Below are 27,201 nucleotides of genomic sequence, written 5' to 3'. Positions count from 1 at the left end.
CCCTAATTCCAAATCACTAAGCAACTCCCAAAGTCAACTGTTGATGGGGGAGGGGGGGTGAAATCTTAAAATGGGCAAGGAATTTAAGCCAAGTGATACAAAGGTAACCCATAGCAAGCATATCTTGCCTTGTTGGTAGAGCAAAATCAGTGCCAACAAGAGCACTGGATAAAGCCCTAGGTGATGTGAAGAGAGCTTTCGGCTTTGCAAGGGCAGCAGGCATAATCCTTGATTGAGTTTTTTTCCTTTCCTTTTAAATGAATGCTATGACGGAAATGCTGTTTCTGATTTTTTCTTAAGACTTTATATTTAGAGGGAAAGAAACCAGCCAAAGAAGTCAGGCCCAAGGTAACATCCACCAGAAATGCTGTCAAAGCCATCAATAGCCCTTGACCCTGGAGGCGGCAGCGAGCATTCTGCCTGAGGAGAGGGATGGATTGAAGGGTGACCAAGCTGGCAGACCCAGCGAGAACACAGCTTTGATGCAAATTCTCTTCACTGTCCCATGGCCATGCAGCACCCTAGCTCCCTGTTTGGCAGACTCACAAAATGTGAAACTTCTAACTGAAAACTCACCCCAAACATTCTCAGTAAGCCTTTCTTACCCTAAGCAACTGTCTTTTCTAGACCATGATTTTATCCTGAAGCTTGTTCTCTGTTGTTGCTGTGTTTTGTAATAACAAGTTTACTGAAATACAATTCATATACCAGAGAATTCACCGATTTAACGTGCAATTCAGAGGGCTTTCATATATTCTCAGAAGTGTACCACCGTGGCTGTAATCTACTTTAGAATTTTTTCATTACCCCCAAATGAAATCCCATGCTCATTAGCAGTCACCTGCCATTTATTCCCCAACCCTCAGCCCTGAGGCAACCACCAATCTACTTTCTGTCTCTATGGATTTGCCTATTCCACTTTCACATAAATAGAATCATACAATGTCTGAACTTTTGTGTCTGGTTTCTTTCACTTAGCATAATGTTTACAGGCTTTATCCATGTCAAAGTGTAGGGGAGGAAAAATAATTTTCCCTCTACCATTTAGAGTTTTTGGCTGAGCCCATGTAATAAAAGACAGATTAGCAAGAGAAAACTAAACAATTTTATTAACATATGTACATGGGAGATACCCAGGGAGAAATGAGTCATTCTCTGAGGTGGCTTAAATGCAATCTTAAATACTATCTTCCTAGGGAAATGGGAAGGGGGATTTAAGCTTCTAAGGGAGAGTACATAATTATTAGAAAGAAATGAATGGGCCCTTAGAAAAAAAGACGGGAGATAAGTGATGTCCACTTCTAGTCTCCTTTCTGGTGATGAGTCAGTTTCCCTGGTTGATGAAGCATCTATCTTTAGGCATATAGGGTTTCAGAGAAGTGTCTCCCTGTATTGGCTATTTTTAGGTGCTCTCAGCTCAAAATGGGCTTCCCTGATGCTTCAGTGGTAAAGAACCCACCTGCCAATGCAGGAAACATGGGTTCGATCCCTGGTTGAGAAGATCCCCTGGAGAAAGAAATAGCAACCCACTCTAGTATCCTTGCCTGGGCAATCCCATGGACAGAGGAACCTGGTGGGCTACATACAGTCCATGGGGTCTCAAAGAGTCTGATGCGACTTAAGGACTAAAAGCCAATGACAAGCTCAAAATAGTCAGTATACCAAAGCAGTATGTTTTAGGGTGGTGTATTATGCTACCTGTTAGTAGCATGAATCAGAATTCTGATCCTTTTAATTGCTGAATAATATTCCATTGTGTGGCTGTATCACATTTTGTTTATCCAGTCATCAGCTGACACACATTTAAGTTGTTTCCAACTTTTAGCTATTGTTAATAATTCTGCAATGAACATTCATGTACAAGTCTCTGTGTGGACATATGTTTTTCAGTCTCTTGAGTTCCACCTCAAAATAGAATTGCTGGATCATATAATAACTGTACTTTTAAACTTTTGAGGAACATCCAGACTTTTCCAAAGCTTCTATGCCCTTTTACATTCCCACCAGCAGTGTAAGAGAGTTCCAATTCTTGTTCATTCTCCATAACACTTAGTACTATCTGTCTCTTTGATTATAGCTATCTTCATGAGAGTGAAGTTGTATCTCATTGCGGTTTTGATTTGTATCTTTCTGATGGGCTGCAGTCCATGGGGTCGCGAAGAGTTGGACATGACTGAGCGACTTCACTTTCACTTTTCACTTTCATGCATTGGAGAAGGAAATGGCAACCCACTCCAGTGTTCTTGCCTGGAGAATCCCAGGGACGGGGGAGCCCAGTGGGGTGCCGTCTATGGGGTTGCACAGAGTCGGACACGACTGAAGTGGCTTAGCAGCAGCAGCAGCAATGACAAATGATGTTAATTATCTTCTCATGTGCTTACTGGCCACGGGTTTACCTTCTTTGGAGAACTGTTTGTTCAGATCCTTTGCCCATTTTAAGTTGATTCTTTTTGTCGTTTTGAGTAATAGGAGTTTACCCTGAAGCTTTTAACATCAGACGGAATGGAGATTCAGTTGCAGATTTGCCTTACCTGATGACACCACTCTGTGGTCAGAGAAATGACCAGATCTTTGCGCTTCAGATGAGGTTGGTCCTGGGACTTCTTTCTTGAGTCTGAGTATGGTGGCCTCCAAATGGAAAGTTTTCAGTTCCATGGACATGGCCTTCCACTAGCGTGGCTCAAGGCTGAGAGAGGCACTGACAAGGCACAGAAGGCATTCCTATCTTCTGTGTCAATCGAAACCCTTAGTCTTTCTATTCTCCAAACAGACCTCTGTTGTATTAAAACCTAGCACCAGAGTTCTTATCTCTCTAGGAAGGAAGTCTCTGTGAATGAGTATAAACTCTGCTGCCCAGATGTTCAAGGTCTTTTCTCATCTATAACTATTATGGTGGCTTGTGGAAACCAGTATTTCCTGAGGAGGACACAACAACTTTACATTCTCTATATAATCCAGAAAAGAACACTGGTGAAGGACAAAGTTAAATGCTTTTCCCATGCTTCAACCTAGATTTCTAATTAGATCTAAAATTTACTTTTGACTCTCCCTTCCTCACAATGCTACCTGTGTGTGCACGCCAAGTCGCTTCAGTTTGCATGACTGTGCAACCCAATGGACTGTAGCCTGCCAGGCAAAAATACTAGAGTAGGTTGCTATGCCCTCCTCTGGGGGATTTTCCCAACCCAGGGAGTGAACCCTTTCTCTCACATCTCCTGTACTGACAGGTTCTTTACCATTAGCGCCACTTGGGAAGCCCCACAATGCTACCTTTTCCTTATCAATATATATTCTTTTAAGCATCAGGGACACATGTGCCGATTCTTCATTAGTCAGTTCCCAGCCCCAGTTACATTATTAGAATCCCCTGAAAACTTTTTAAAACTGTATTCATGCTGAGACTCCTGAACTGGAGAGTCTCATCATCTCACTGATCTGGAATGGGCCCAGCCTAAGCATTTAGAGTTTTCAGTTCAAATATGCAGACAGTTTCAAAACACAAGCCCAGCTATCACTAGCCTCTTCATTTATTATGAGACTTAGGAATGCTTTTTCCAGTCTAGATCAGCACTTCTCAAACTTTTACTTGCATTGGTGTCCTCTGAGGGTCTTGAGAAAATGCAGATCTGATTTGGTGGGCCTGGGGCAGGCCCCAAGACTCTGCATTTCTAACAAGCCCCTCGGTGAAGCCAAGGCTGCTGGTTGGCTGCTCACATTCCTCAGAGCTGGAGCCCCTATGTGTCTGTGGCATTTTCCAGTTAATCCTGATAGGATCTTTATCACCTCAAGGATTTAACTTTTTAATACACCATCATCCAATATAATATGTACTGCTTTCCTTTTAAAAATAGAATTAAAAATCTATTGCTAAAAAAAAAAATCTATTGCTGCTCATCTAGGCAGTCTTTGCTAACATAAAGATTGAACAATAAACCTCTGTATTAATTCAAGGTAATGATTTAGATCTTTTAAAGTGGTCATAAAAATACTGCACAGCTCAATGAGCAAGGACCTTGTAGGTCATGTACCTGAAAGATACTTGTCTGTGGATCCAGTCACAGGAGCCTCACGTTGTGACCTTGGAAGTTACTTTACTTCTCAGTCATTATTTCCTCTGTGAATTGTTAAATGGTAGAAGTTACTTCCAGGCCTGCTAGAAAGATGGGTGAACTAAGAAATGCAAAATGCCCATCAGTTCATTGACCTCTGATTTAAAGAGAGGTTAGATCTTTAAGAAAATCTTTTCTAAAGAGATATTGCAGTACCTATATATGTGAAATCCTCAGTAAAATCTTTTTGTTTTATGAGGATTTAGAAAGATTCTCTTCTTTTTCATCCTCCAACTCATCTTTTCTCGCTTCTCTCAACTTCAAGAGTAGTCTTAGGGAGAAGAAAGCACAGAAGGACAAATTGAAGCTGAATTTGAAAAGAGGCTGATTCAAATTTGGCTTAATAATGAGATATTCGTATTTTGAGGAGATTTTATAACTCTTGCTAATAGCACCATGTCTTTCTCTTCTTTTTCATAGTTTGCCTGAGTCACCACCTGATATAAGAACTCCTGACTAGGATGCTTGAAGGAATCTGGGTCCTTTGAAACCCATCAGATAAGAGAAAAACTGAGAAATAAAACATAGATGTGGCTTTAGTATCATCAAAGGCAAGGCAAAAATCAAAGGAACGACCTGTATTTTTCCACTAAATAATTTGATCTTTCTTAACCAAATGCTTTTTTTCTAGAAATGAAACCAAAATGTATCTCCATAAATATTTTGGCCATCCTGAGAAATTATTTAATGTCTTAATGATATCATAAGATTTGTAACTGTATTGCTAGTTTCCAGGAAACATAGTTTTTATAGTATACTCTTCAACTTTAGAGTGATATAAAAAAATCAGGTGAGAAATTCTCCTTACCCTCTTCATCATGATTAGGGTAGCTGAAAATTGCATGACACAATTTTTCTGTTTGTTCCCTATCAATGTAAAATTAGTGCAGACATTGTTGTTGGATGAAAGGCTGGATCTACCCAACTATTCCAGTTTTGTTTTGATTAACTTGCTGATTTAAAGAAATAATAAAACTAGTGTAATGATATATATATATATAAGTGAATCACTTTGGTGTACACTTGAAGCTAATATAACACTGTAGATTAACTATACTTCAAAAAAGGAAAGAATAACAGTTATCTGACTGCTTCCCATTGATAAATAGAACCAAAATATAGCCAACATGAATCTATGTTCTCAGAGAGAGAGAGTCTTATTGCAGTGCAAAAGCCCTATGAATATGGGATTGGTGTGGCAAAGGGGGCAAAGTGAAGGACCTCTAAGATCATTCAGTCCTTGAGATTTAATTTTCACTGCAGAACTGTGAGGAGCAGAGAGAGATGTGCTTCTGCTGATTATCAAGCTAAAAGTGAAACTGGGGTTTTCACCAAACCAACCCCATCTTATTTACTTCGCCCATGATGAAAGAAGTGGCCATAGTCTTTTATGCATTAGGTTCTGGAAAGTGAGCCAAAGACATGCCAAGGATATGATCCTTTAAAATTTACATAGGTTAGTTGCACCTCTCTACCTTTGTTAGGGGGCTTCCCTTGTGGTGCTAGTGATAAAGAACCTGCCTGCCAATGCAGGAGACACACGAGATTTAGGTTCAATCCCTGGGTCGGGAGGATTCCCTGGAGGAGGGCACAGCAACCCACTCCAGTATTCTTGCCTGGGGAATCCCATGAACAGAGGAGCCTGGGGAGCTGCAGTCCATAAGGTTGCACAGAGTCAGAAATGACTGAAATGACTTAACACACATGCACCTTTGCTAGGGGGAGAAACAGTTCTGTTCGTAAGCAAAAGATGAACATTACCAATCTCTTCTGGGTTTTGCCTCTCTTGATTCAGAGGACTAATTCATATTGATTTCTTTATCTTGCCTCTTTAAATTGACTGAATTTTCCTTTAATAATCAAGTTTCCTATTAATAGCTATACTGAGCAAGAGGAGTAAAATCAATATGTGATTTAATGGCTCCTCCTGTCAGGGGCACTATTGATTGTATTACTAATGATTTTGAAATGATATACCATTATGCAAATCCCATCTATTTTAGGTGCCTTTGCCAGGCACCTGCAGAATTACTGTTTTCTTTTCCTTCATAGCTGACTTCCAGTGTCATAGTTATCAAGTACTGAAATGTTTTCTAAGGATTATAATCCCAGTGACTAGAGATACTCTATTGATAAATTTTAAGTGTTTGTTATATAAATGAGGGGGGTGAGACCTTATGTTTTTCACATTGATCAGCTACTCAGAATGTAGAAAATAAACCTATCACAGCAATAGCAGATTAAATTCACCAAGGATCAGAAACACAATGTTACTTGGGTTTTTCTGTTTATTTATGAATAAGTGGTCATGTTGCCCTTTGGGAATGAAACTGGGAGCCCCTGCTAAACAAATGCTTGCCCTAGTAGAAAGACCACTCCAAGCATCTCCACTATGCTTTATTTCTATAATAATGCATGAGAGTTGGGATGGGTTGGGAGTACAGGATGGAAAAACACAAGTCAAAAGTTTATATGTAATATAAGCAAGAGCATTGCAACATGCACTCTAACCGTGAAGTGTCTTGAGAGGCCTTTAGGTCCAAAAGACAGTAGCAGGACCCTTCTAATGCCCACCGGCGTTTTCCCACACACGATCATATGATGCTGATGGCTTTAGCAGTGATGTACAAGTATAGTCTATGATTACAAGGCAGTAAGATGGAAATTAATACCTAAAATGCATAATTTGGATGACAAATAAGGTAGATGTTTGGCAGTTTTTTGAAGAATAAATTTGATCTCACTTACCAAATTCATTCTAAAATGAAAAACACATGTATCATCCATTCCTATATCTTCTTATGCTTTCTCTAATATTTCGTATTTTTTTTGGATACTGAGGAATGATCAGATACCCTGGTATAGTCAGAGCAGGCTGATTATAGATATAAAGTAAATTGGTGAATTCCAGAACATAGTTTTGGAAGTTAGGTATTGTTCACTATATATATGTGTGTGTGTATATATATAAATATATATGGCTGGACTTTTGTCAGACTGTTGGTAGTTTTACAAATATCTAACTGCTCTTTAAAAATGATGCTGCTTTAGTCATTGACAGCTGCTCACCTAGCCTTACTATTTCAGTCTTTGAAGACAAAGCTGAGATAGAAAGGCACTATCGTGTGTTCCAGTTCCTTAGCAGTGAACCATTGGGATGTGAGTGTTATGGGGCTGTTCTTTAGGTGAGGAGCAGGGAGGTTATGGGGCTCTTTAGAACCAGAAGCAGTCATTTGTTCTCACTTAGCATTAGAGGCTGGGAAATTCAGAGAATTAAAAGCAACTTCTACCTTTATTCTCCTTCATATGAGAAGAGAAGGCTGGTGCTCTTTGGCATGTGTAGGTCTAAATGAAACTTGAGAGCTTTGATCAATAATAAAAAAAAGAAAAAAAAAAAAAGAGAGAGCTTTATAGAAAACCTGGAAAATTCCACCAAAACTAAATAATGTGCATGACATTAAAACTGTATGTGTTTGAAAACTCATCTTTTTTAAACCTTTAGTCAGAAATATTCTTGGCCGATGTTACTGAACAAAAGATATTTTTAAGAACAAACACGTGTTTTTGGGCTCTGAGTAAATTGTAATACATGAAGTGATTAAACCCTTATTAATTAGAAGGTAACACTAGATTTCTTTTCAGAGTCATCAAGGCTTAGGGGAGGTTTAGATTTGCATAATATTTGTATTTGTCATACCTGCCTGTCCATCACAACCATAAGACAACAAGGCAAAAAGTGCTAAAGGATCGATTACAGGAAGAATTCTTAATGAAATGTCTCGATGTATCCATGGAGTTTGCAAGGAGGTTAAAGAATGTATTTTGTCTAAGTTTAAACTCAACTTTGGGAGGGAAGAAAATAGAACATCATTCCTCACCCCCACTTTAAGAGGCCTTCATCTTTAAAGAGACAAAACACAGCTTCCCCTTGTGATCTAGGTGGAAAATCTGACTCACTTGAAAATGAGTTTGACTCTAGGATATTGGGTGGGGTAAGGTATTTTATTTTGTGATCCTTTTATATATATATATATATATATATATATATATATAATTTTAATAAATTTTGTGATAAAAATGTCATGTTTGGAAATAAAGCAAAATGAAAGCTTCACAAAATGATCCTCACAAAAATGATCCTCATGCCTGTTATGAACAGAGGTAGCCTCTGTTCATATTTTGATGTGGTTTACTGATTTGTATCACAGGAGTAAATTCCAGAGCATAGCTCAGACAGTCCTATGGTTAAGGTATTTGCTTATAAATATATTTTTCTCTTCTTACTATTGTGATCTGTGTTTTTCTGCTTCCCACAATGATGATAAACCTAGCCGTATGAGAGCTGTGTTTTGACTAAAATAATTCTGTGGCCCTGGGCAGGGGCGCTGTGCATTTCTCAGACCCATCCCACACCCTTTCTGGAAGGACAGTCTCACAGTCCAGAAGTTTCTCAGTTGGCGTTTGTCTGGAAGTGCTGCTCGTTAACCTTGCTTTCCTCTTCTCTATGTTCCTTCTCTTCTCTTTCCTCTTCCCCTTGTTCGTCAATTTCTATTCTTCTCTGTTTCAGCAAAACAATATCAGTCAAGGTAATTGATGATGAGGAGTATGAGAAAAACAAGACCTTCTTCCTTGAGATTGGAGAGCCCCGCCTGGTGGAGATGAGTGAGAAGAAAGGTGGGGGAGCTGCTCCAGGGCTGAGCCCAACAGCTTCTGCTGGCCTGTGCCACCCCTGGATGCCTGCACTCTTCAGAACGTGACTTACGATGCACACATCCCTCCACCTATGTAACAGGGCATGGATCTCCTTGGGGCCACAGTAGGCCTGGCCTGGAGCCCCATCAACCAGTTTGGGCCACTCTGCACATTGCATTCTGAGCATTGGCAGTGCAGTCAAGCTTCCATTGCTGGGAATGTTGGTGCTGATGCTGGCTACACCCCCATAAAGCCAACGGTCTGATTTCCTAATTTGGGGTACCTCCTGACTGCTAAATTGAAGGAGAAGAATTTGTATCAGTGATGGATTGGCAGAGAAGATTAGCGGGGGCCCACTGAGAGTCCCTGGATGCCCTTTTACATACTCCTGGAGGTCCATGTGTGGCCCGTTCTCCTTCCATAACATCACAGTAACATGCTGCTTGGTGAACACCTAGCATGAGCGTGTGACTCCAACCATTTGTTTTGCCTTTGTCTTGTGTTCCCACAGGAAGATCATTACCATTAGAATATTTGACCGTGAGGAATATGAGAAAGAGTGCAGTTTCTCCCTTGTGCTTGAGGAACCAAAATGGATAAGAAGAGGCATGAAAGGTGTGAGAGTATTCAAAGACATACCAGCGAGAAATTGTACTCTTCTCTCCGTGTCTCCTACTCTCACACTTAACTCTCTCCTCTTCCTCGGCTTCCAAGTACTATACTTCCTCTCCTTTGAAGCTTTGGCAATTTCATTCCCCTTCCCTGTTCCACCATGCACCAAGAAATGCCCCATTTTTTCAGGAAATGCCAGTTCACCTTAATTGATACCAGATTTCAGAAATAATGGAAGAGAGTTCTGTAATTCAGAAAGGATGACATAAAAGAATAATTTCTGGGTTTAGTTTTTCACTACTCAGGAATCATTCAACAATTTGGTTCCAGCTATTAAGCATCCCCTAATACGTTAGCGATGGACACTACTGTGTACATGTTAGTCATGGCAGTTGTGTCTCATGGTAAATAATAGGAAACTTCAGAATTCAATCATTAGTCTTCCTTAGAGAAGCCAGTTTTCAAAAACAAAAAACAGTAAGAACAAAGATCTTTAAAGAGCAGTATTCATTTTTGCATAGTATTACTCATATCATCAGATATGAAATTTAAAAAGTATAAAACCTATAGGCATATGAATTTTCTTTAGTAGAAAGGACATGATGATAGTTCATTAAGAACTTAACCCTTAATTAAGGCTGATTCTGCCTTATGCTTCAAACTCTTTCAATTCTTATTGAACTGACACATTTCTAACAAAGAAATTTTTTCTAAAAATAAAAAACAGCATGAAATTAAAAAGTTTTTAAATTTTGTTTAAAAACAAAATTTTAGAGCTGAATTTTATATCAGCTTTAAAAATAGTTTTTTTTTTAATTTTGAATTATTCTAAAGGCTTCCCATAATTACCCTCTAATAGTGGCCATTTTAAAAGGAATGGTAAATTTAATGGTATCTATAAAATGAACATAGAACATATTGATTGCATTCAAACAATTGATGAGAACAGTTTAAATGGTTAGATGACCACTTTGCAAGAAATATATACTTTTACATGTAAAGGAAAAATCAAATACACAAGACTAATTCCTATATAGACCCAACATTTGGGGGAATTTAACTAATCTTGCTTTTATTAGAACACACTGGCCTCTGAGTCCATCAGAAAAACAAAGTTGTCCTGACTTAATCAGAACAAGTTCAAAAAGGTAACAGGAGCCTTTGGAATGATGGAGGAGGAGCACTGGGGACCCATTTTAATGCAGCTTATTTAATGTGCTCCATAGACAGCAGGTGAAAGAAAAAGACACTTTAGAAAATTGTGCTGATTTCTTACAAAGATGGGATCAAAAATGCCTCATTAACATACAGGAAAAAGCACTTACTTCTAATTGTATTCCTCCAAAGGATTGCCTTTTATCTCAAGGAAGAGCATCTTGGATACACAGCTCTTTCGATTGTCATTTTAGTAAAATATGCCTTCATATAAAAGCAAATTAAAATTCCTTGATCTGCTTTCGACACCCACCAAGTAGATCTGTGTCGTCATAAATAAAATGACTGACTTGTTTTTGAAAGTACCCTCTAATGCCACTACCATTAGAAAACTGGTCCTGAAGAAGTAATTGTAACATTCTCATCTGTAACTGTGGAAGTAATTTATTTGATACATTTAGGCAAGTAGATTTTACCAAAATAAAGTGCTACACTTACAGTCTGAGTTTAGAGCTGCTGCTAAGTCGCTTCAGTCATGTCCCACTCTGTGCGACCCCAGAGACGGCAGCCCATCAGGCTCCCCCGTTCCTGGGATTCTCCAGGCAAGAACACTGGAGTGGGTTGCCATTTCCTTCTCCAATGCATGAAAGTGAAAGTGAAGTCGCTCAGTCGTGTCCGACTCTTAGCGACCCCATGGACTGCAGCCTACCAGTTTCCTCCGTCCATGGGATTTTCCAGGCAAGAGTACTGGAGTGGGGTGCCATTGCCTTCTCCGAGTTTAAAGCACATAGCCTGAAAGACAAAGTATGTATGTCCTCTCCACCGACCACAAGCCTTCCCTCTCTGACTTGTCAGTTTCTGTGAAATTATGTGTCTGCAAGAAGCGATGTGGCTGTCCAATTAGAATGTGCAGAAGTCATAGATAAGGACACACAAATAAGCACTAATTCCTGGGACTCAAGTTTTGAGGATTTAAAAAAACCTAAGCATTCCTTGATGACCAAATATCATGCATATAGAACTTCCAGAGAGAGAACTTAACCCTGGGTCAAAATCTCCTTATCAGGAGAGATGGCCAAAATGAAATGTCCTAAGATGTTTCCTCCATTTTCATTGAAAGGTACATGAAAGGTACAATCCCTGAGATCCTGGATGATTTCAGACTTCTGTCTGTTGAATTCACTAACTCCCAGGCAATTATTTCATGAAGAAGACTCATAAAATATTTCTGCTATATTTGGCAAACTAGATATATACACTGTGTGTAAACATATAATGGACATGTTTTCTTAAATGTCAAGAAATGATATATAAAGTAAATTGTTTACATATACAATCAGGCACACCAATTTGCAGAAATTAGGGATTTTTTTTTTTGGAAATACTCCCAATGCCACATTTACTTGGCATGCACCATTTAGTAGCAGCTCCCTACCACTATAATCAGATCTGCCTGGATTTCTTTCTGCTGATATTCCTCTTACTTTCATTATTCATCTGGTCTCTTATTCTGTGTTTGTCTTTGTCTGTTTCCTTCACAGCCCTGTTATTGAATGAGCTTGGTAAGCATTTCATTTCTTGCATTTCCTTTCCATTTTTCTAGGTTATTTTCCTTTTCTATCAGGTGCCACAGTAGCTTTCTGATTTATTCTTTATTTCTCTTGATTTATTAACAAGATTGTTGTTTAGAGCGATTGGCCTCATAATTTTGTGGAAGTCAGACAGTTTGTATTCCACTTTGAGTTTAGTATTACCTTTTTTAAAAAAATCAGTGACTTTTTTAGGCATGCACAAGAATTAAATTTGTGCACTGAACATCATAACCTTAAAAGAATGATTAATGGTTAAATCTTGAATTGATATTTCCATACCTTTCTTAATTATAAATACAATTTGGCAAGTTTTTGTACCTTGGATGGGTTGTCAGGTGGTCTGATGTCACTGGTATTTGTTATTTAGAGTGTAAATGAAATAAATGGTAACATTTATTTATTTTCTTTCTTTTTTAGGTGGCTTCACAATAACAGGTATGAATTTTTAAGTCTAATGAACCAAATTTTATTTTTTACTATCTGTTCTCACCATGTGTTATTTACATTTTAAAAAATTATTTCCCATTTTTATTTCCTTTTAATGAAGGGAAATACCTGTATGGTAAGACAATTTTTTAAAATGTTCTTCATTTTCTTCCAGTTACCCTTAAATATCAAATAAGAACCGCATCTTACTTACCCAGAATTAACCTTTAGCTGTGGTACACGGTGTGCTCTTGCTGATTTTACACATTTAATGTTTTACACATTAACAAGGTGTGTGTTGTGTTTATTTATGAGCAAATTTGTATGGAGAACCTGTAATTGGTCGTGTTTTAACACTGATCAATTTACAGATATGCACATATTATATGCTGATAATATGAGGGAGCTCTGCTAGATGCTCCAGAGAGTACCAGAATAAATACAATGATTGCTAGTCTCAAGGAAGCATAGGAGTTGACATCCAAGCCAACTCCCTGGCCCAAGCTCAGGATTCTAATCATAGATAATGTCCTATTGGGAGAAGACAAAGCATGCCGTCGCTCTGCCCACCACACCCATCTGAGAAGTTTTAGGATTCTTAACATGGAAACGAGTAATATGCCTGCCTCTTGAAGTGGATGACAAAGTGTTCTGTAAAAACTCAATACTCGAGTTAAAAAATTTTAAACTCTTAAAATTCAGAATGGTACCCAGCCACTGTTGATTGCATTTTTAAGCACAACTTTAAAGCTCTTTCCTTGTGTATGGAAGGGAGATATTTCCTTGCAGCATCCTCTCTTTTGACCTTAAATATTTTTGCACACTTTCAACATCATCCATGTAGATTTAGAAAGGAAAGTAAATATCCTTGTGGTTTGTCTGACGCTGCAGGTTGAAGATGTCTCTAGAGGCTGTCCTAATGGTTGTGGCATTTTCCAATACAATTATGTAGATATCAATAGTCTAATTATTTTTTCCTGAAACAAGATAGTTAAACAAAAACATTTAGAAAAGAAACATTTTCAAAAATTCTATTTGAAAATGTTATGGTGGGGGTGGGGCTTAACTCAAACCACCAGTGTAAACTCACGATCAAGAAGTTTCAACATGATTCTGTCAAAGTGGAACTTTCTGAATGCATCCAATTTCACATGGGCTATTGCTCTCCACTGCTTTCTCTCCAGACACAATGTTTAATGACAAAATAATTCATAGGCTCTTGGAGACATAGAATTTGAAAAGGATAAAAATGCTCAACAGGGCAAGTTCTCATAGAGAATTTCTTAAATCTGATTCACCTGACTTTCTCCTAGGTCACGTCTTCCCAGTTCTGCACTGCCAATGATGCTAGTTTTGAATCTGAAGGCAGGAATGTACATTTACTTTTAAAACTTTAATCTTTTCTTTTTCATCTTATCATTTACTGAAGTCTTTTTGGAAATGTTCTGATTCAATCACCCAATAAGTAATTGATCCTTGTGTGCTTTGAGGAAGGTAGGAATAGTATAGTATCTACTGCTTGGTCCTGGGCAACCTGCTGCTGAGACCTTAACAAAGTCTTTAGGGTAGGTAGAATCTCTTGTTAAAATGTACCGATGTGTTTGGATATCTTCCTGTTTTATCATTGACTATGTCAGGATTTTGCTTTTAGGGGCTTCCTTCTGTATCACTTGAAGCATCTTCCTTTTTAGTAACTAATTAATGGTATCTAATTTTCTTTTCTCAGAAATTGTTCATATCAAGTTCTAGAATACCCGACTACTAATATCTAACATTTTCTGTCTTGGATACATTATGCATCCAAGAAGACAGAATCATGTCTTCCAAAGGTTTTCTACTATTTCATATACTTCATTAAGCTTTTTCTTATGGTTCAGATTTTAATCTCCAATAGCAGTTTTTCTGGTGTTACCACCTCTTCCCAAAACTTGCAACGATGCAGTTAAAATGAGAGAATTTGCAGAACCCTCTGAGGATCTCTACATTGGTTTGTTCCTCTCGCTTTACATGACCTTTCTTCTCTTGAACCAAGAATATCTGGGATCCACTCTCTATAGATACCTCTGGGGGAAGTTCTAAAATGTAGGTCTACACAGTTAAAAGCAGCTGTAAGCCCTGAAGAGCTTTCCTTTGAAGTCAGTTTGAAGCTTTGAAGTCAAGGCTTTGAGACACAGGAGCAGTAGAGAAGAATTAATCCAGCTCTTGGACTTTGCCAGCAGGTTTACGCCGTCTTTGCAGCTGAGTGTGAAAATCTAAATTTAAATCAGGATATATGGAAATTGAAAAAGTCATTTGGTCCACAACCCAGTGTCTCTATTTCAGAAATGTCATTTGTAGTGGACATTAAATTCTGGGGATGCTTTTGGAATTTGCAAATCTTCCCCTGTTGCTGCTTATCTTTGCCTCATTGGAAGGCCCTTGTTGGTGTCTACGATGTAATTCCCCTTTGACCCTCCAGGCCCATAACATTATAACTCTTTTTACATTATAACTCATTAGAATCTGGAAAGCATCTCTTATTCATTATATCATTTGATCTTCAACCTTACAGGATAAGATTTTTTCTCTTACAGGAGAAGAAATGAAGGTTCAAAGAGATTAATCAATCTGCTCCAACCACTCACCCAGGGCTCAGAGCTTGGCCTTTACGTCCAAGGCCATGTGATGACTATTTCCAGCACTTTTAATTCCTTCCTCCCAACTCATACGTTCCTACTTGCATCTTACTCCCATTTCAATCCAGAGCCTCCACAGTGTCTCTTAAATCCACCAGTACGAATTCCAAACAGAAAAATAGGAAGAACCCAAAGCAGGGAAATTAGAGTACATTAATTTGGATATTTTTAATAAAGTTAAGTATTCTGGCTCAGTTTGCAAAGAGAGAGGCATGTTTGATTCCCAAAACAGGCAGCTAAAATTTTGCTAATTAATTAAAAGTGCATAATAGTAAATATACCTCTTTAAAAGTTACTCTTCCAATCATTTTATGCTTATCATATGATAGATTTCATAAGGCACATGGCTTTCTAAAGAAGCCAAACTATGAAAATTCCAACAGTTAAACACACTTTAGACCCTCCAGTACTTGGGTTAGAAGAACAAATTCCCTTCAAGTTTGACTCAACAGTTGAGAAAACTGAATCTGAAAGAAACACCTTGTCCAAGTACAGACAGCATGCATACGGCAGAGTTTGCACAGAGGGTGAATCTTATGATTCCCAGGTCAGTTATGGGAACTCTTGGTAGAAACCAACAGCCGGGGCATCTGTCAGTCAGATGAACCAGGGGTTTCATGAAAACCCTCAACTAGGTAATCCAGCCAGTCATGGTGACAATGGAGCACCCTTGCAAAACCTGCCAGTGTATACAACCTTTTCCCCTTCAGACTGCCCAAGAAATAAATAAGCATTATTTTTGATATTATGTTACTTGATCCTCAAACAAACCTGTGATATGGACAGAGCAGGTACTACTATCCCCGTGTTACATATGGGAAATAAGCTGGGGAAACGGCCTGCTCGAGGCCATGTTGTTGGCACCAGTAGGCTCTAAAAGGAGCACCAAGTGCTTTCTGTAGTTTGGTGATGCCTCTGGAAGCAGGAACGTGAAGGACATGGCTAGTGCGTCTCGGACGCCTGCAGGAGTGTGGCTGCATTCCTGTCTGTGGCACGTGTGCTTCCCAGAAACAATCTGGCTTGGCTCCTAGAACCCTTGCCCCATTGACCTGCTGTCTTCTGTGACCTACAGAACAGTGACCTCTGACCACTCAATCCCCAGACTAACGTTGTGTGTGCTGTATGCCTTTGGGTATGATGCTTACTAATTCCACAGAGCTCTGCTGGCAAACCAGTACCATCCATTCTGCTGACTTTTGCCTGTCCTTTTGCTAGGCCAGCCTGTCTTCAGGAAAGTTCACGCTAGAGAACATCCACTCCCCTCTACTATAATCACCATCGCAGGTACTCGTTTCCTCACGGGCCTTGAAAACCACAGTTAACAGCCTTCAAGTGTTCTTTGGGTCTTTAGATATTCAGTTTAGTTCAGTTCAGTTCTGTTGCTCAGTCGTGTCTGACTCTTTGCGACCCCATGAATCGCAGCACGCCAGGCCTCCCTGTCCATCACCAACTCCTAGAGTTCACTCAAACCCACGTCCATCGAGCCAGTGATGCCATCCAGCCAGCTCATCCTCTGTCTCCTCCTGCCCCCAATCGCTCCCAGCATCAGGGTCTTTTCCAATGAGTCAACTCTTCGTATGAGGTGGCCAAAGTACTGGAGTTTCAGCTTCAGCATCAGTCCAAGTGACACAATTCAGCCCCTGTTCCCACGGAAACATTGCTATACAATGCCATGGCTTCTCTGTAGTGGGAGGGGTGTCCTGGGTCAGCCACAAGATACCACCACAACAGCCCAGGGTGGGAAGCATGGTGGAAGGGGCAGCGTGGACCTATAAAGGGGACTCTGTGCAGAGGCCTCCCAAGTTTCAGTATATTCCAGATTTCTTGCAAATCTCGCTTCTCAGGCATGGGTCTTTTATTCCAAGTATTACGAAGTATGTTTAAAAGCAAGCTGACTCTCTTCTCAGAATCTGCCTTTCCTGCCTCCAGGCAACGTGATGTTAGCCAAACACAAACAGACGACAGGGCATCTGTGGGGCTTCTCCAGAGTGGAACGTTGACAGGGTGACTAAACGATGACAGAACTGTCCCGTGTCGACAGGAGGATTAGAGCCCAGTTTAAGCTCCTTCTCCCTTGTCACTGAGTCTCTGGATGAGGACACGGATACCCACTCCTCAGTTGTCAGCATCACCCATCACTGGACACGGCAACAGAAGCACGCCTCAGTAGGACTTCCCTTGTTTCTCGCATCCCACACACCCACTTAATCATCATGCAGCTCTGACTGCAGAGTTGTTCCAGAATATTCCTCATGGAAATAAATTATGGGCCTCTTTAGGTTCTAATCAGAGAGGCCAGCAAGTTGCTGCAAACTGCCAGGAGATATCTGCTCTCAGATTTCTCCCCTACAGATGATTTTATCCCAGGATTATTTTCTGTCTTGTCAATACTGATTTGAACCATGGCTCTTCATTACGCATTTGATCTTTAAGTTGTGTTGTTTTTTAAGATCATGATATTACATAATTTATTATCAACTTCTCAGTAAAATAAAGTGAGTTTAAAAATAGGTACAGGTATATGTATATATGGGGCTTCCCAGCTGGCGCTAGTGGTAAAAATCTGCCTCCTAATGCAGGAGACATAAGACACATGGGTTCGATCCCTGGGTTGGGAAGATCTCCTGGAGGAGGGCATGGCAACCAAGTATTCTTGCCTGGAGAATCCCCATGGATAGAAGGGCCTGGTGGGCTATAGTCCATAGGGTCACACAGAGTCGGACATAACTGAAGCCACTTAGACACAAGCATGCAAGCTTATGTAGATATACAGATAGAGAGAGGGAGAGAATTAAATAGAGAATTTCTTCTATCTGAGAAGCCAAACAAAAAGCACAACATGTGCATAAAGAAGGAAATGAAACTGACTTGACCATATTAAAATGAACTGCATTTGATCCAACACTCAAAGTGAAAAGAAACATAATAGTTCATCAAAAAATGTGCTGTTAAACTATTTCCCTATTCAATAAAAGCTATCTAAAGAGAGGACACTTAAAAAAATTGCTTAGCTCTCCTCTTTGCCAGTTTCAAAAATCTGGATAATGAATGCTAACTTATTTGTATCACTAGAGTAGTAGGGCTAACTCAGTCATGTCTGACTCTTTGCAACCCCATGGACTATAGCCGGCCAGGCTCCTCTGTCCATGGGATTTTCCAGTCAAGAATACTAGAGTGGGTTGCCATTCTCTTCTCCAGGGGATCTTCCCAATCCAGGAATTGAACCAAGGTCTCCTGTATTGCAGGTGGATTCTTTCCCAGCTGAGCTACCAGGCAAGCCCATCTGTATCATTATAGAGCAATAAAAGGATTTATCCAGCTACTATCTGTTACATATAAATATCTCCTAAATGTTCATGACATTTATTAAGTGAAAATAGCCTTGACCATACTGTGCCACTAAACCTTTGTGCTTTGACTTCTCTCTGCCTGGAATACCACTCCCTCCTCTATTATAATACCTCCTAGCCAGCCTGCCCACCACCTTCACCTGGTGAGCTTCTATTTATGCTTCCAGGCAAATTTCAAGTATCTCCTCTCTCTTGAAGCTTTCCCTGATTCCCTGGGGCAGAGGGAAGCTGCTCCCTCACCCTGAATCTGCAGTCCTTAGCTTGTTGTAGTAGAAGTTGCCCGGTCTATATGCCTCACTTCCCACTGGACCATGAGTTCCTAGAAAAGGGAATGGGGTTGGAAGGCCTCAGTGTGCTGACACATGGTAAGAGTGTGATGACGTGTGTGAAATGATTGAATAGTCTTTCTATGCGTAGAGCAAATAGACTTTTCTAACAGTGAGTTGGACAGTCACATGACAAATACTTAGTAGGCACCTACAGTTTATAGTACTATATCATAATAGGCTCGGGGGGGGGGGGGGGGGTGAGGGCAATTCAGAGAGCAATGAGACATATTGTTCTGTCTTGTTAAGTTTTTATGCAGGATATTTGTATGTAAATGTGGTTTTTGGAGAAGGAAATGGCAACCCACCCCAGTATTCTTGCCTGGAAAATCCCATGGACAGAGGATCCTGGCAGGCTACAGTCCATGTGGTCACAAAAGAGTCAAAGACTACTTACTGACCAAACAGCAACAACAAAAGGTAGTTTAAATACAAAATGTAGTATATTAGAAGTGTCCATGTTTAATATATACACACACCAAATACTAAGAACTGACTTATAGTGGTCATTCCTAAGCAAGTCAGTTGAAGGATATTTCATGCAATAAGAGGTAAAGTTTTGAAAAATAAATAGGATTCAGCTAGGTGAAAATGGGGAAGGTTTTCTACATGGGTAGACAGCAGGATAAAGTGTGGCATTAAATTCAAGTCTGGAAAAAGAGTGTAGAAGGAAGCAATAGGAGCAAGATGCCCTGCTTTTCTTTAGTTTGAAATCTGTTCGGATATTCCTAAATTTTGGTCATTTTCATACCTCTTCTCCATTATTTCGTTTGGCTTCATACCAACTGTACAGTTATGTACTTCATGCAATGTTTTGGCTCATGTTTTTACTTCACTAAATTTGTTTAAAAACAAAACAACAAAACCAAGTCACTAACACTAATGGAAAGCTAGTATATGTCATAAATACAAAATAAGGTTAAAAATTTTAGGATGAAAATAGTTAACTTCTAGCTCTATGCAGTCCAGTGCTCTATGCCTGAGAAATGTTTTCTCTTTCCTAAAGGATAGAAACCCTAATGTCAGGAACTAGTTACAGATGTAATAGCCCCCAAATAAGCATGTCTTCATCATCAGAAGGACTCAAGGATGATTAAAAAGGGAATAACCTTTTTTGCTCACTACATGATTTGATTTCGTTTACTACCATGTCCGTATAGTTAATGTCATGTTCCAAATCATTTCATTTTGTGAAATGCAGTTTAAAGTAATGCCACTGTATTGTATCACCTTTCTTTTGTAATTTCTCTATATTTTTCTACCTAAATCAACTTGAATCCCATTAAAAACAACTTCCCATTTGTAAATAAACTATGAAAAGTGAACATAGTGAATATTCTTCCCCTAATGTCTTGTAATTCAAATTAAAATCCAAGTGGCACTTTCACTTTCCTATAAAATGCTAGCAATGCCTCTAGCCCATCTGCTCCATAGCAACTGGCCTAGGAACTAGTTTAATGCATCATTTGCTGGCGCATCAGATGGACCCACCATGGCAGGGTCCCTCAGCAGAGGGAAGCCATGTGTCTTTGGAGGGGAAGGGAGTGGTGAACTCCTGCAATAGCTGATGCCTAAATGCAAAAGGCAAGGAGTCTGGCTACAAGTCCTTCCCACCCTGATCACTCCCCAGTCCACAGATTCCTATTGCAGGCAGTTTGCCTAGAGGATTCTAGAAATGAGGGCATCAGGGCTGCAGTCTTTCTGTACCACCAATTCTAGATCCTTTTCAATGAGGTCCATTCCGCTCAACTGTGAGGGGAAGTGGCCTGTCTTGTTCCACATCCTGAGCCTGAAGGACAGGGGGCTGAGTGATTATAGGACGAGTGTTTGTCCTTCACGTGTGCATGGCCTTTTCAGTCTGGGATTTATCCTAATGACCTTCACACAGAGAGGAACCAACTGTGAGCTTCCCCTCATTAATGGACTCTCAAGTCCATTAACATTTTCTTAGTACCCATGAGTTTCTCCTGGAGTGTAAATTACTTGGTAGTTCTGGAAATAATCATGCCCCCAGGGTGAGTAGTAGTAACTCCCTGAAGGCCTCACGCTCCCTCTTCCTTGTTTCCTTTAAGATTAATGTGATCAAGGTCCTCCCAACCCATCAGCTTTGCACCACAGAGAGACAGACCTGGAGTACAGGATCTTACTAAAATGCGAATGCATGGATGCTTAGCTTCTTAACTTGTAGTAGCAAATAAGAGGCTAAGATAAGAATATCCCATCTATCATCTCTTTGCCCCTGGGGCATTTTCTGTTGCCTCTTCAAAGTAGAGAGGAGGAGACCGGATTCTTTCACCTGGCAGCTTTAATTGTGTTTCCTCTTCGTCATGTGCTAAAAGGATGTGTACGAACGGCCAGGTGACCCGGCACCCTAGGGAACACCTAGGTGATTCCCTCATCATAGATGCCATATGGCAGAGTTTTGCCAGGAATATGATCCTGTCGGTTGCTTTTCCTGATCTGCTCTTTGGCTGGTGGTTAGTTTGTGGGATGTTATGATCACTTGCTGTCACGGTGATCACGGCCCCACATGACAGGCATCTGTCCAGTTCTCCCCTCCCTGCGACATCACCCCAGGGACTTCAGTAGGTCATCAGGACTTCTTTCCTTCTTGGTGTCCTTGTTTCAGGATCCAGGGATTTCCAAATAAAATGGAGTCCATCCTCAATCTCTTGCCCTTCCCTTTCACAGATGAATATGATGACAAGCAGCCACTGACCAGCAAAGAGGAGGAAGAGAGGCGCATTGCGGAAATGGGGCGCCCCATTCTGGGAGAGCACACCAGACTGGAGGTGATCATTGAAGAATCCTACGAGTTCAAGGTATGCTTATCAGCACTGCCCAGCAGGAAGGCAGGGCCCATCTCTGGACCCAGACAGTTCATAGTGTTGGTGTGTGCTGTATGATCCATCCAGAGAGAGGAACTGGCTCACTGACGGAGAGACCATCAAAGCAGAAGTGGAATTCGAGAGTTGGTAGGGAACCAGCAGATCCTGTAAACTAAACAGCATCAGAACCAGGGTCTGGGGTTCTGGTTCAGAGTCCAATCACTAACAGGATCCAAGGTGCCCTAAAGGGAGGCTTTTTCCAAGAGGACAGCAAGGAGAGGCAAAGATGGGTTCTAAGAGATGTGTGGAAGAAACCATGCTTTGTTTGAAAGAGCTAGTCAATCTAGTAGAAGCAAAGCCTTGGCACTACTAAAAACGAGGCTTTTGTTTGGAGGGAGGTTGGTAAGCTCTCCCCACGGAACATGCGATCGATAAGCTCTCGTGTATATGTAGTCATCTTCTCAAGATCCTAGGACACTTGAGTATAATCTGCAAGCTGAAGGTAGAGTGCCTGTAACCAGAGAGTTTGTCATCAGACAAAAAATTAGATTTCCAGTTCTCTAGATGAGAAAAGTCATATTTCAGAAGTTAAGCAAATGGACCTTAGGGTGAGCTTAGGACTTAGAGGTGAAACTTTCCATCTGTTCTTAGCTGCTTACTGAGCCCTCATCCCACTCCCACCCCATCTCACTCACATGGTCCTCCCTCCTAGAAGCCCCCCAGTAGAGGTGCACCTGCGTTCTTCAGTGGGATGTGAAAAGGTTTCCAGAACTACACGCCAGAGCTCAGCAGCATTTTCCCTACTTATTTTTGAAAAGCAGATCCTGCTTCTGTTTGGAAGACCAGAATGAAGAATCCAAAAGGGAGAATCAGGCCACCAGCCTAGAAACCAGAGCCCTCTGCATTGTATCTGGAGTTTTCATGGTTGTGACTTCTTTGCCTTTTGCTGGGCCTGTTCATTATTTTTTTTTAATTTAGTTCACAAAGGAAGGTGCCTGATAGGAGATAGGTGGAAAGAAAAATTTCTTTGCAAATTAAAGTGGCATTTAAAAGATAAAAATGCAATTAAACTTTCCCCTTCAGGCCACCATGGATGTGTTAACTCATCCTTCCAGCCATTCCCACAGAATGAAAGAGCAGGATAGACACTGGGACCAGTGCGTTCTAGGCAGACCCCGACCATCAGAACCCACCCGGTGTTTGATCTGGAACCTGGCCAGCTGCACACACATGACCGACTGTGCACGTGTTCCCTGAGATTCCTGAGGTGCAGACATCTCAGCCTGTCCATGTTTGTGGACCTGGGAATTATTTTGTGCCCTCTCTCTTCTGGAACAACCCTGAGCTTTCCCCTTCCATGCACCCGTGACCAGGAAGAACAATCACAGTCACTTCCTGTAGGAAGAATTGGGTTGGGTATGGCAGGGCACAGTCTTCTAGGCAGCAAAACTTTCTTGGGTTCAAAGCTCTTTCTGGTAACCACACCAATGATCCAAGCATTTGAAAGTCACCCAACACTCTCTCCGTAAGTCTAGTTGTTGGCGATACTTATCTTTCTAGAATAGCTTCCAAAGGATATGTCCTCTAGAGTTCATCAGTGTGTTTAATATTAACATTGAAGGGCACATTGGGTTATGTTTCTGAAGTGCCTTCAAGGATTAATGTTGATATAATTTTATTCTCTTAAGAATTTTTTTCTAGACCATAGCCGTTTTAAAGAACTTGTTCAGAGCCCTCAGAACTGCATTAAAGACCCAAATCTGGGGTCACATCTAACAATGTTCAAGTCTGCTTTGCCCACTGGGTTCTTATTTGCTGTCTTCTGACGTAGTACTGGATTTTTCTAACACCCGTGACTGAGGGTGAGGTTAAAACAATTGCTCACAGTCTAGCGCAGTGAAGAGCTAACAATGGACGTTTAGGAAATCTCCAAGCCAGTGTCGATGGGAATGCTCAAGTATAAAATTTCAAATTCACCTTATTCTTTCGTCTACTCCTATAGGTCAAGAGAGGACATGTATGTAAATTAAGTCCTGGGAAGAACCCAGGCTATCTCATAGTCCCTTAGGGTTAACATGAACTAAAGTTTATGATCTACCTGAGGTTTTGCATATATACATTTTAAGTTTAGTTTATGTTATAACTTAGCTCTTTAGAGACATGTCTGAGGCAATATTGTTTGAGGTATTTAACTGTTAGAGAAGATTCTCTTCTCAGTTATTCATCCCCCAGGTGATGGGATTCTCAGCCTTGGCTTTAGAATAAAGAGGGTTCCTTTGGAGAGGCCTGCCCCAAGTTTCCATCATATTTAGGAAAAGTCATGGTCATTTCTTGTTACATTCTGCAGAGAACTTTGAATCGGCATCAACCATGACACTTGGAGGACTTAACATTGGCTGAGTCGAGAGAAAAGTCAGAGGCTTGCCATGTGCTTCTAGTTAGGGCAGTCCTGATGATGGCAGCATTATCAGGGCACTGACACGTGCAGACACAAAGCTGGAGGCCGGAAGGCCACCTCCCTGCGGAGAAACAACCTGGCGAGGCTTGATGTGAAAGGACAGAGCGGGCCCCTTGGAGATGGGCCCTTTCAGGTTTATTATCCTCGGAAGATTTCGCTTCAGTTCCAATGACAGTTGTACCTGACATTCTGATGTGGCTTTGGCCTTGCAGATGGACCCTTCAGATCACATTTTCCTTCCTCCTGATTAGCTGATAACATGCTCTCTTTCTCTCTCAAACCTTAGTCAATTCAGGGACACTGCCTTACACATGTACAGGTTTTGACCTAAGACCAATGATATGTGTTTTCTGCCTCTTTGCAATGAGTGGGAATTCGAGGAAGCTCTGACAGTAAGTGTGGGCGTGTGGTAGACTAGTCGGGTGGTAGTCTCTCTGGGAAGAACGGCCTCAAGTCCCAGAAGTGACCCTTCTCCTTGCAGTTGCTGTGGTTTGTGGTAGCGCTTTGGGTGCATCTGCTTCCTTAGTTTTCTTGTGAATGCTTGGCTGCTCCTGTTGTTCCATGAACTGACATTTATGTGGAAAGTTAGGAGTGCTAATTGTACAGAACCAAGCTTAAAACAAAAGTCTTTAAAAAAAAAAAAGAAGAAGAAGTGACTCAGTATTAGTAGAGCGGTGGAAAATTTAGTGCAAGGTCATTGCAGTGTATCATAAACCACGGGCCCCAACCTCCAGGACCTAATGCCTGATGATCTGAGCTGGAGCTGATATAATAAAAATAGAAATAAATGCATGATAAATGTAATGTGCTTGAATCATCCCCAAACCATTCCCACCCCAGTCTATGGGAAAAAATTGTCTTCCACGAAACTGGTGCCAAAAAGGTTAGGGACTACTGCCCTAAACCATACAAATTGACTTTTTCTTGGTTTTTGTCATTTGCAACAGGAGTCAGGTGAGATGAATTCTCTAATGGCCACTAGTCTTACAAAACCAGTAGCCAAAGAAAAATCCATTTATTGATCATCATACAGCAGCAGTCTTGAGACTCTGCTGTTTGGCTGCATTTCATTGATCAACAAAAATATAGTAAGAATAGGTTTTAATTTTGTAATTTCTCTGCCACTTCTGGATGTTCACTGATAGATAATGCTGAGCAGGGCATAGATAAATTCAGTTGCAGACAGCACACTCTAGATGAGGCCAAGAGAGAAGCAAGTTCATGAAGCATCCAAAAGGAAAGGATGGGCTTTGTAACATCCTCTATTCTAACCACTGAGGCCATTCTTCCTTGGCCATTAGGCATTGAAGGAGGCTTGTATTTGCTACAAAGAAGTTTCCATTTCAGGATGTTTCCAAGTCAGGACTGTGCTTGTTTGCATAAACGTAACAGTGTTTGATGTCAATACTGTTGTTCTGAGCCTAACATCTGCTACCCTTTATATAAATCTGGGATTTCAAAATCAACAAGGTCTGAGATTTCCGGAGGCCTTAACCAACCCAGCCGTTATTATCTGATTCTTTTCAACCTTTCTAGAGTACCGTGGACAAACTGATTAAGAAGACAAATCTAGCCCTCGTGGTTGGGACGAATAGCTGGAGAGAGCAGTTCATCGAGGCGATCACTGTCAGTGCTGGTGAGTGCCTTTCTATGAATATTATGAATGATAATGTCATTCATTACAAGCTTACTTTTCCTGCCATAAACACTTGGTCTATGTCAAAGCACCAAAGATTCTCTGTGATGAAATTAAAAGAAAAATAAATGTATTTGTAGCATATATGCACATTTTTGGGACAAATTTAGACTTTATAGATGAAGTAAAAGTCTTCAAACAGAACTTCCTTCTCTGTCTACTTTGCGTCTTTCTCTCTGGAAATAGACAAGATAAATTTAAAGCCTTCCCATCTCAAACTCATGGATAGCCAATCACAGGGCTTTGTCTGGAAAATTTCCTGCGAGCAGGAGAAGTGGCCAAGTGTAGATCTGAAAGGAAGCAGCAATATCATTGGTGGGGCAGGGTGACATGAAGACCCTTCACCACCACCATCTGCCTCATTTTAAACTCTCTTCAACAGCATTAAGTGTTTGCAGTGGCTCTGGACATAAAAATAGAATCACATTCTGTTTCTTCCTGTACATGCAAAGTGAAGAGTTTTATTTAGGAAAATCCTGCAAAATGAAGTGTGCTGCAAACACAAGGAGCCAGACACCTGAGGAAATGAAATCCAGAAAGATGTATCTGTTTCACACATTGCCAAGCCTTGTCCATTCTCTATGTGATTGAATAAAGGTGGAAGAAAGCCCCTTTCAGAGATTCAGGAAAGTGCCACCATCATGGTTTTCAATTCTGCTGCTGCATTTCCACTGGTTCTTTCTCTTTAAAGATCCCTGCAGGCTCATCCTCTACTGTTGCAGTGAATGAACAAAACTAGAATTTTCTAGGTAGTGATTCCCAGACTGTAAAATATGGGAACAGCGTCACTAGAGGTTGGGTCATGACTTCTAACACAACCCCCTCTTTCCAATCTGCCAGAGAATAATTTGACAGATCTCCCAAATACTGTGGAACAGAGGGTGGTAAAGGAATGTTTGTGCCTCTTTATTAGTAGTACTGTTTATAATCACACTTTGGTTTCTTGCAGTGGAGTCCACAGTGGAAATTTATGAACAGTAAATGATGAGTAATTGCTTAGGGGGAGTAAATCTGAAATTTACACATAAATTCTAGTGGAGGTGAGGGACTCCCTGTGTTATTCTTTTCAGACTGCTGTCACAAAATGCCAGAGACGGGGTGCACTTGTAAACTACAGAAACTTACTTCTGGCAGTTCTAGAGGCTGGAAGTCCAGTGTGAGGGCCTGGTAGATTTGGTGCCTGGTGAGAGCCTGCATCCTGGTTCCTGGACAGCTGATTTCTCACTCTGTCCTCACATAGAAGAGATGAGGGAGTGCTTCAGGGTCTCTCTTTTTTAAAAAA

General features: G+C 40.6%; 1 protein-coding gene across 13 annotated transcripts in view; it reads left to right on the top strand.

The window, feature by feature from the left end:
- The window catches only part of SLC8A1 (solute carrier family 8 member A1), a 450,527-nt gene that overhangs the window by 350,661 nt on the left and 72,665 nt on the right, over positions 1-27,201 (top strand). For 7 of the 13 annotated variants that reach the window (XM_025262270.3, XM_025262267.3, XM_025262265.3 and 4 more), the window contains 7 exons: positions 8,677-8,783; positions 12,110-12,130; positions 12,578-12,595; positions 12,708-12,722; positions 16,477-16,545; positions 21,629-21,759; positions 25,760-25,859. In XM_025262270.3, the coding sequence (XP_025118055.1) occupies positions 8,677-8,783; positions 12,110-12,130; positions 12,578-12,595; positions 12,708-12,722; positions 16,477-16,545; positions 21,629-21,759; positions 25,760-25,859 (461 nt within the window). Of the gene's footprint in view, positions 1-2,331; positions 2,588-8,676; positions 8,784-9,312; positions 9,417-12,109; positions 12,131-12,577; positions 12,596-12,707; positions 12,723-16,476; positions 16,546-21,628; positions 21,760-25,759; positions 25,860-27,201 lie in introns of those variants that run through there. The other 6 variants (XM_025262269.3, XM_044925849.2, XM_025262281.3 and 3 more) reach the window with 5 other exon arrangements.

This window comes from Bubalus bubalis, chromosome 12, assembly GCF_019923935.1.
Source record: "Bubalus bubalis isolate 160015118507 breed Murrah chromosome 12, NDDB_SH_1, whole genome shotgun sequence".
In the NCBI taxonomy this organism is placed as follows: Eukaryota; Metazoa; Chordata; class Mammalia; order Artiodactyla; family Bovidae; genus Bubalus; species Bubalus bubalis.
This window is presented reverse-complemented; position numbering and strand designations above follow the sequence as displayed.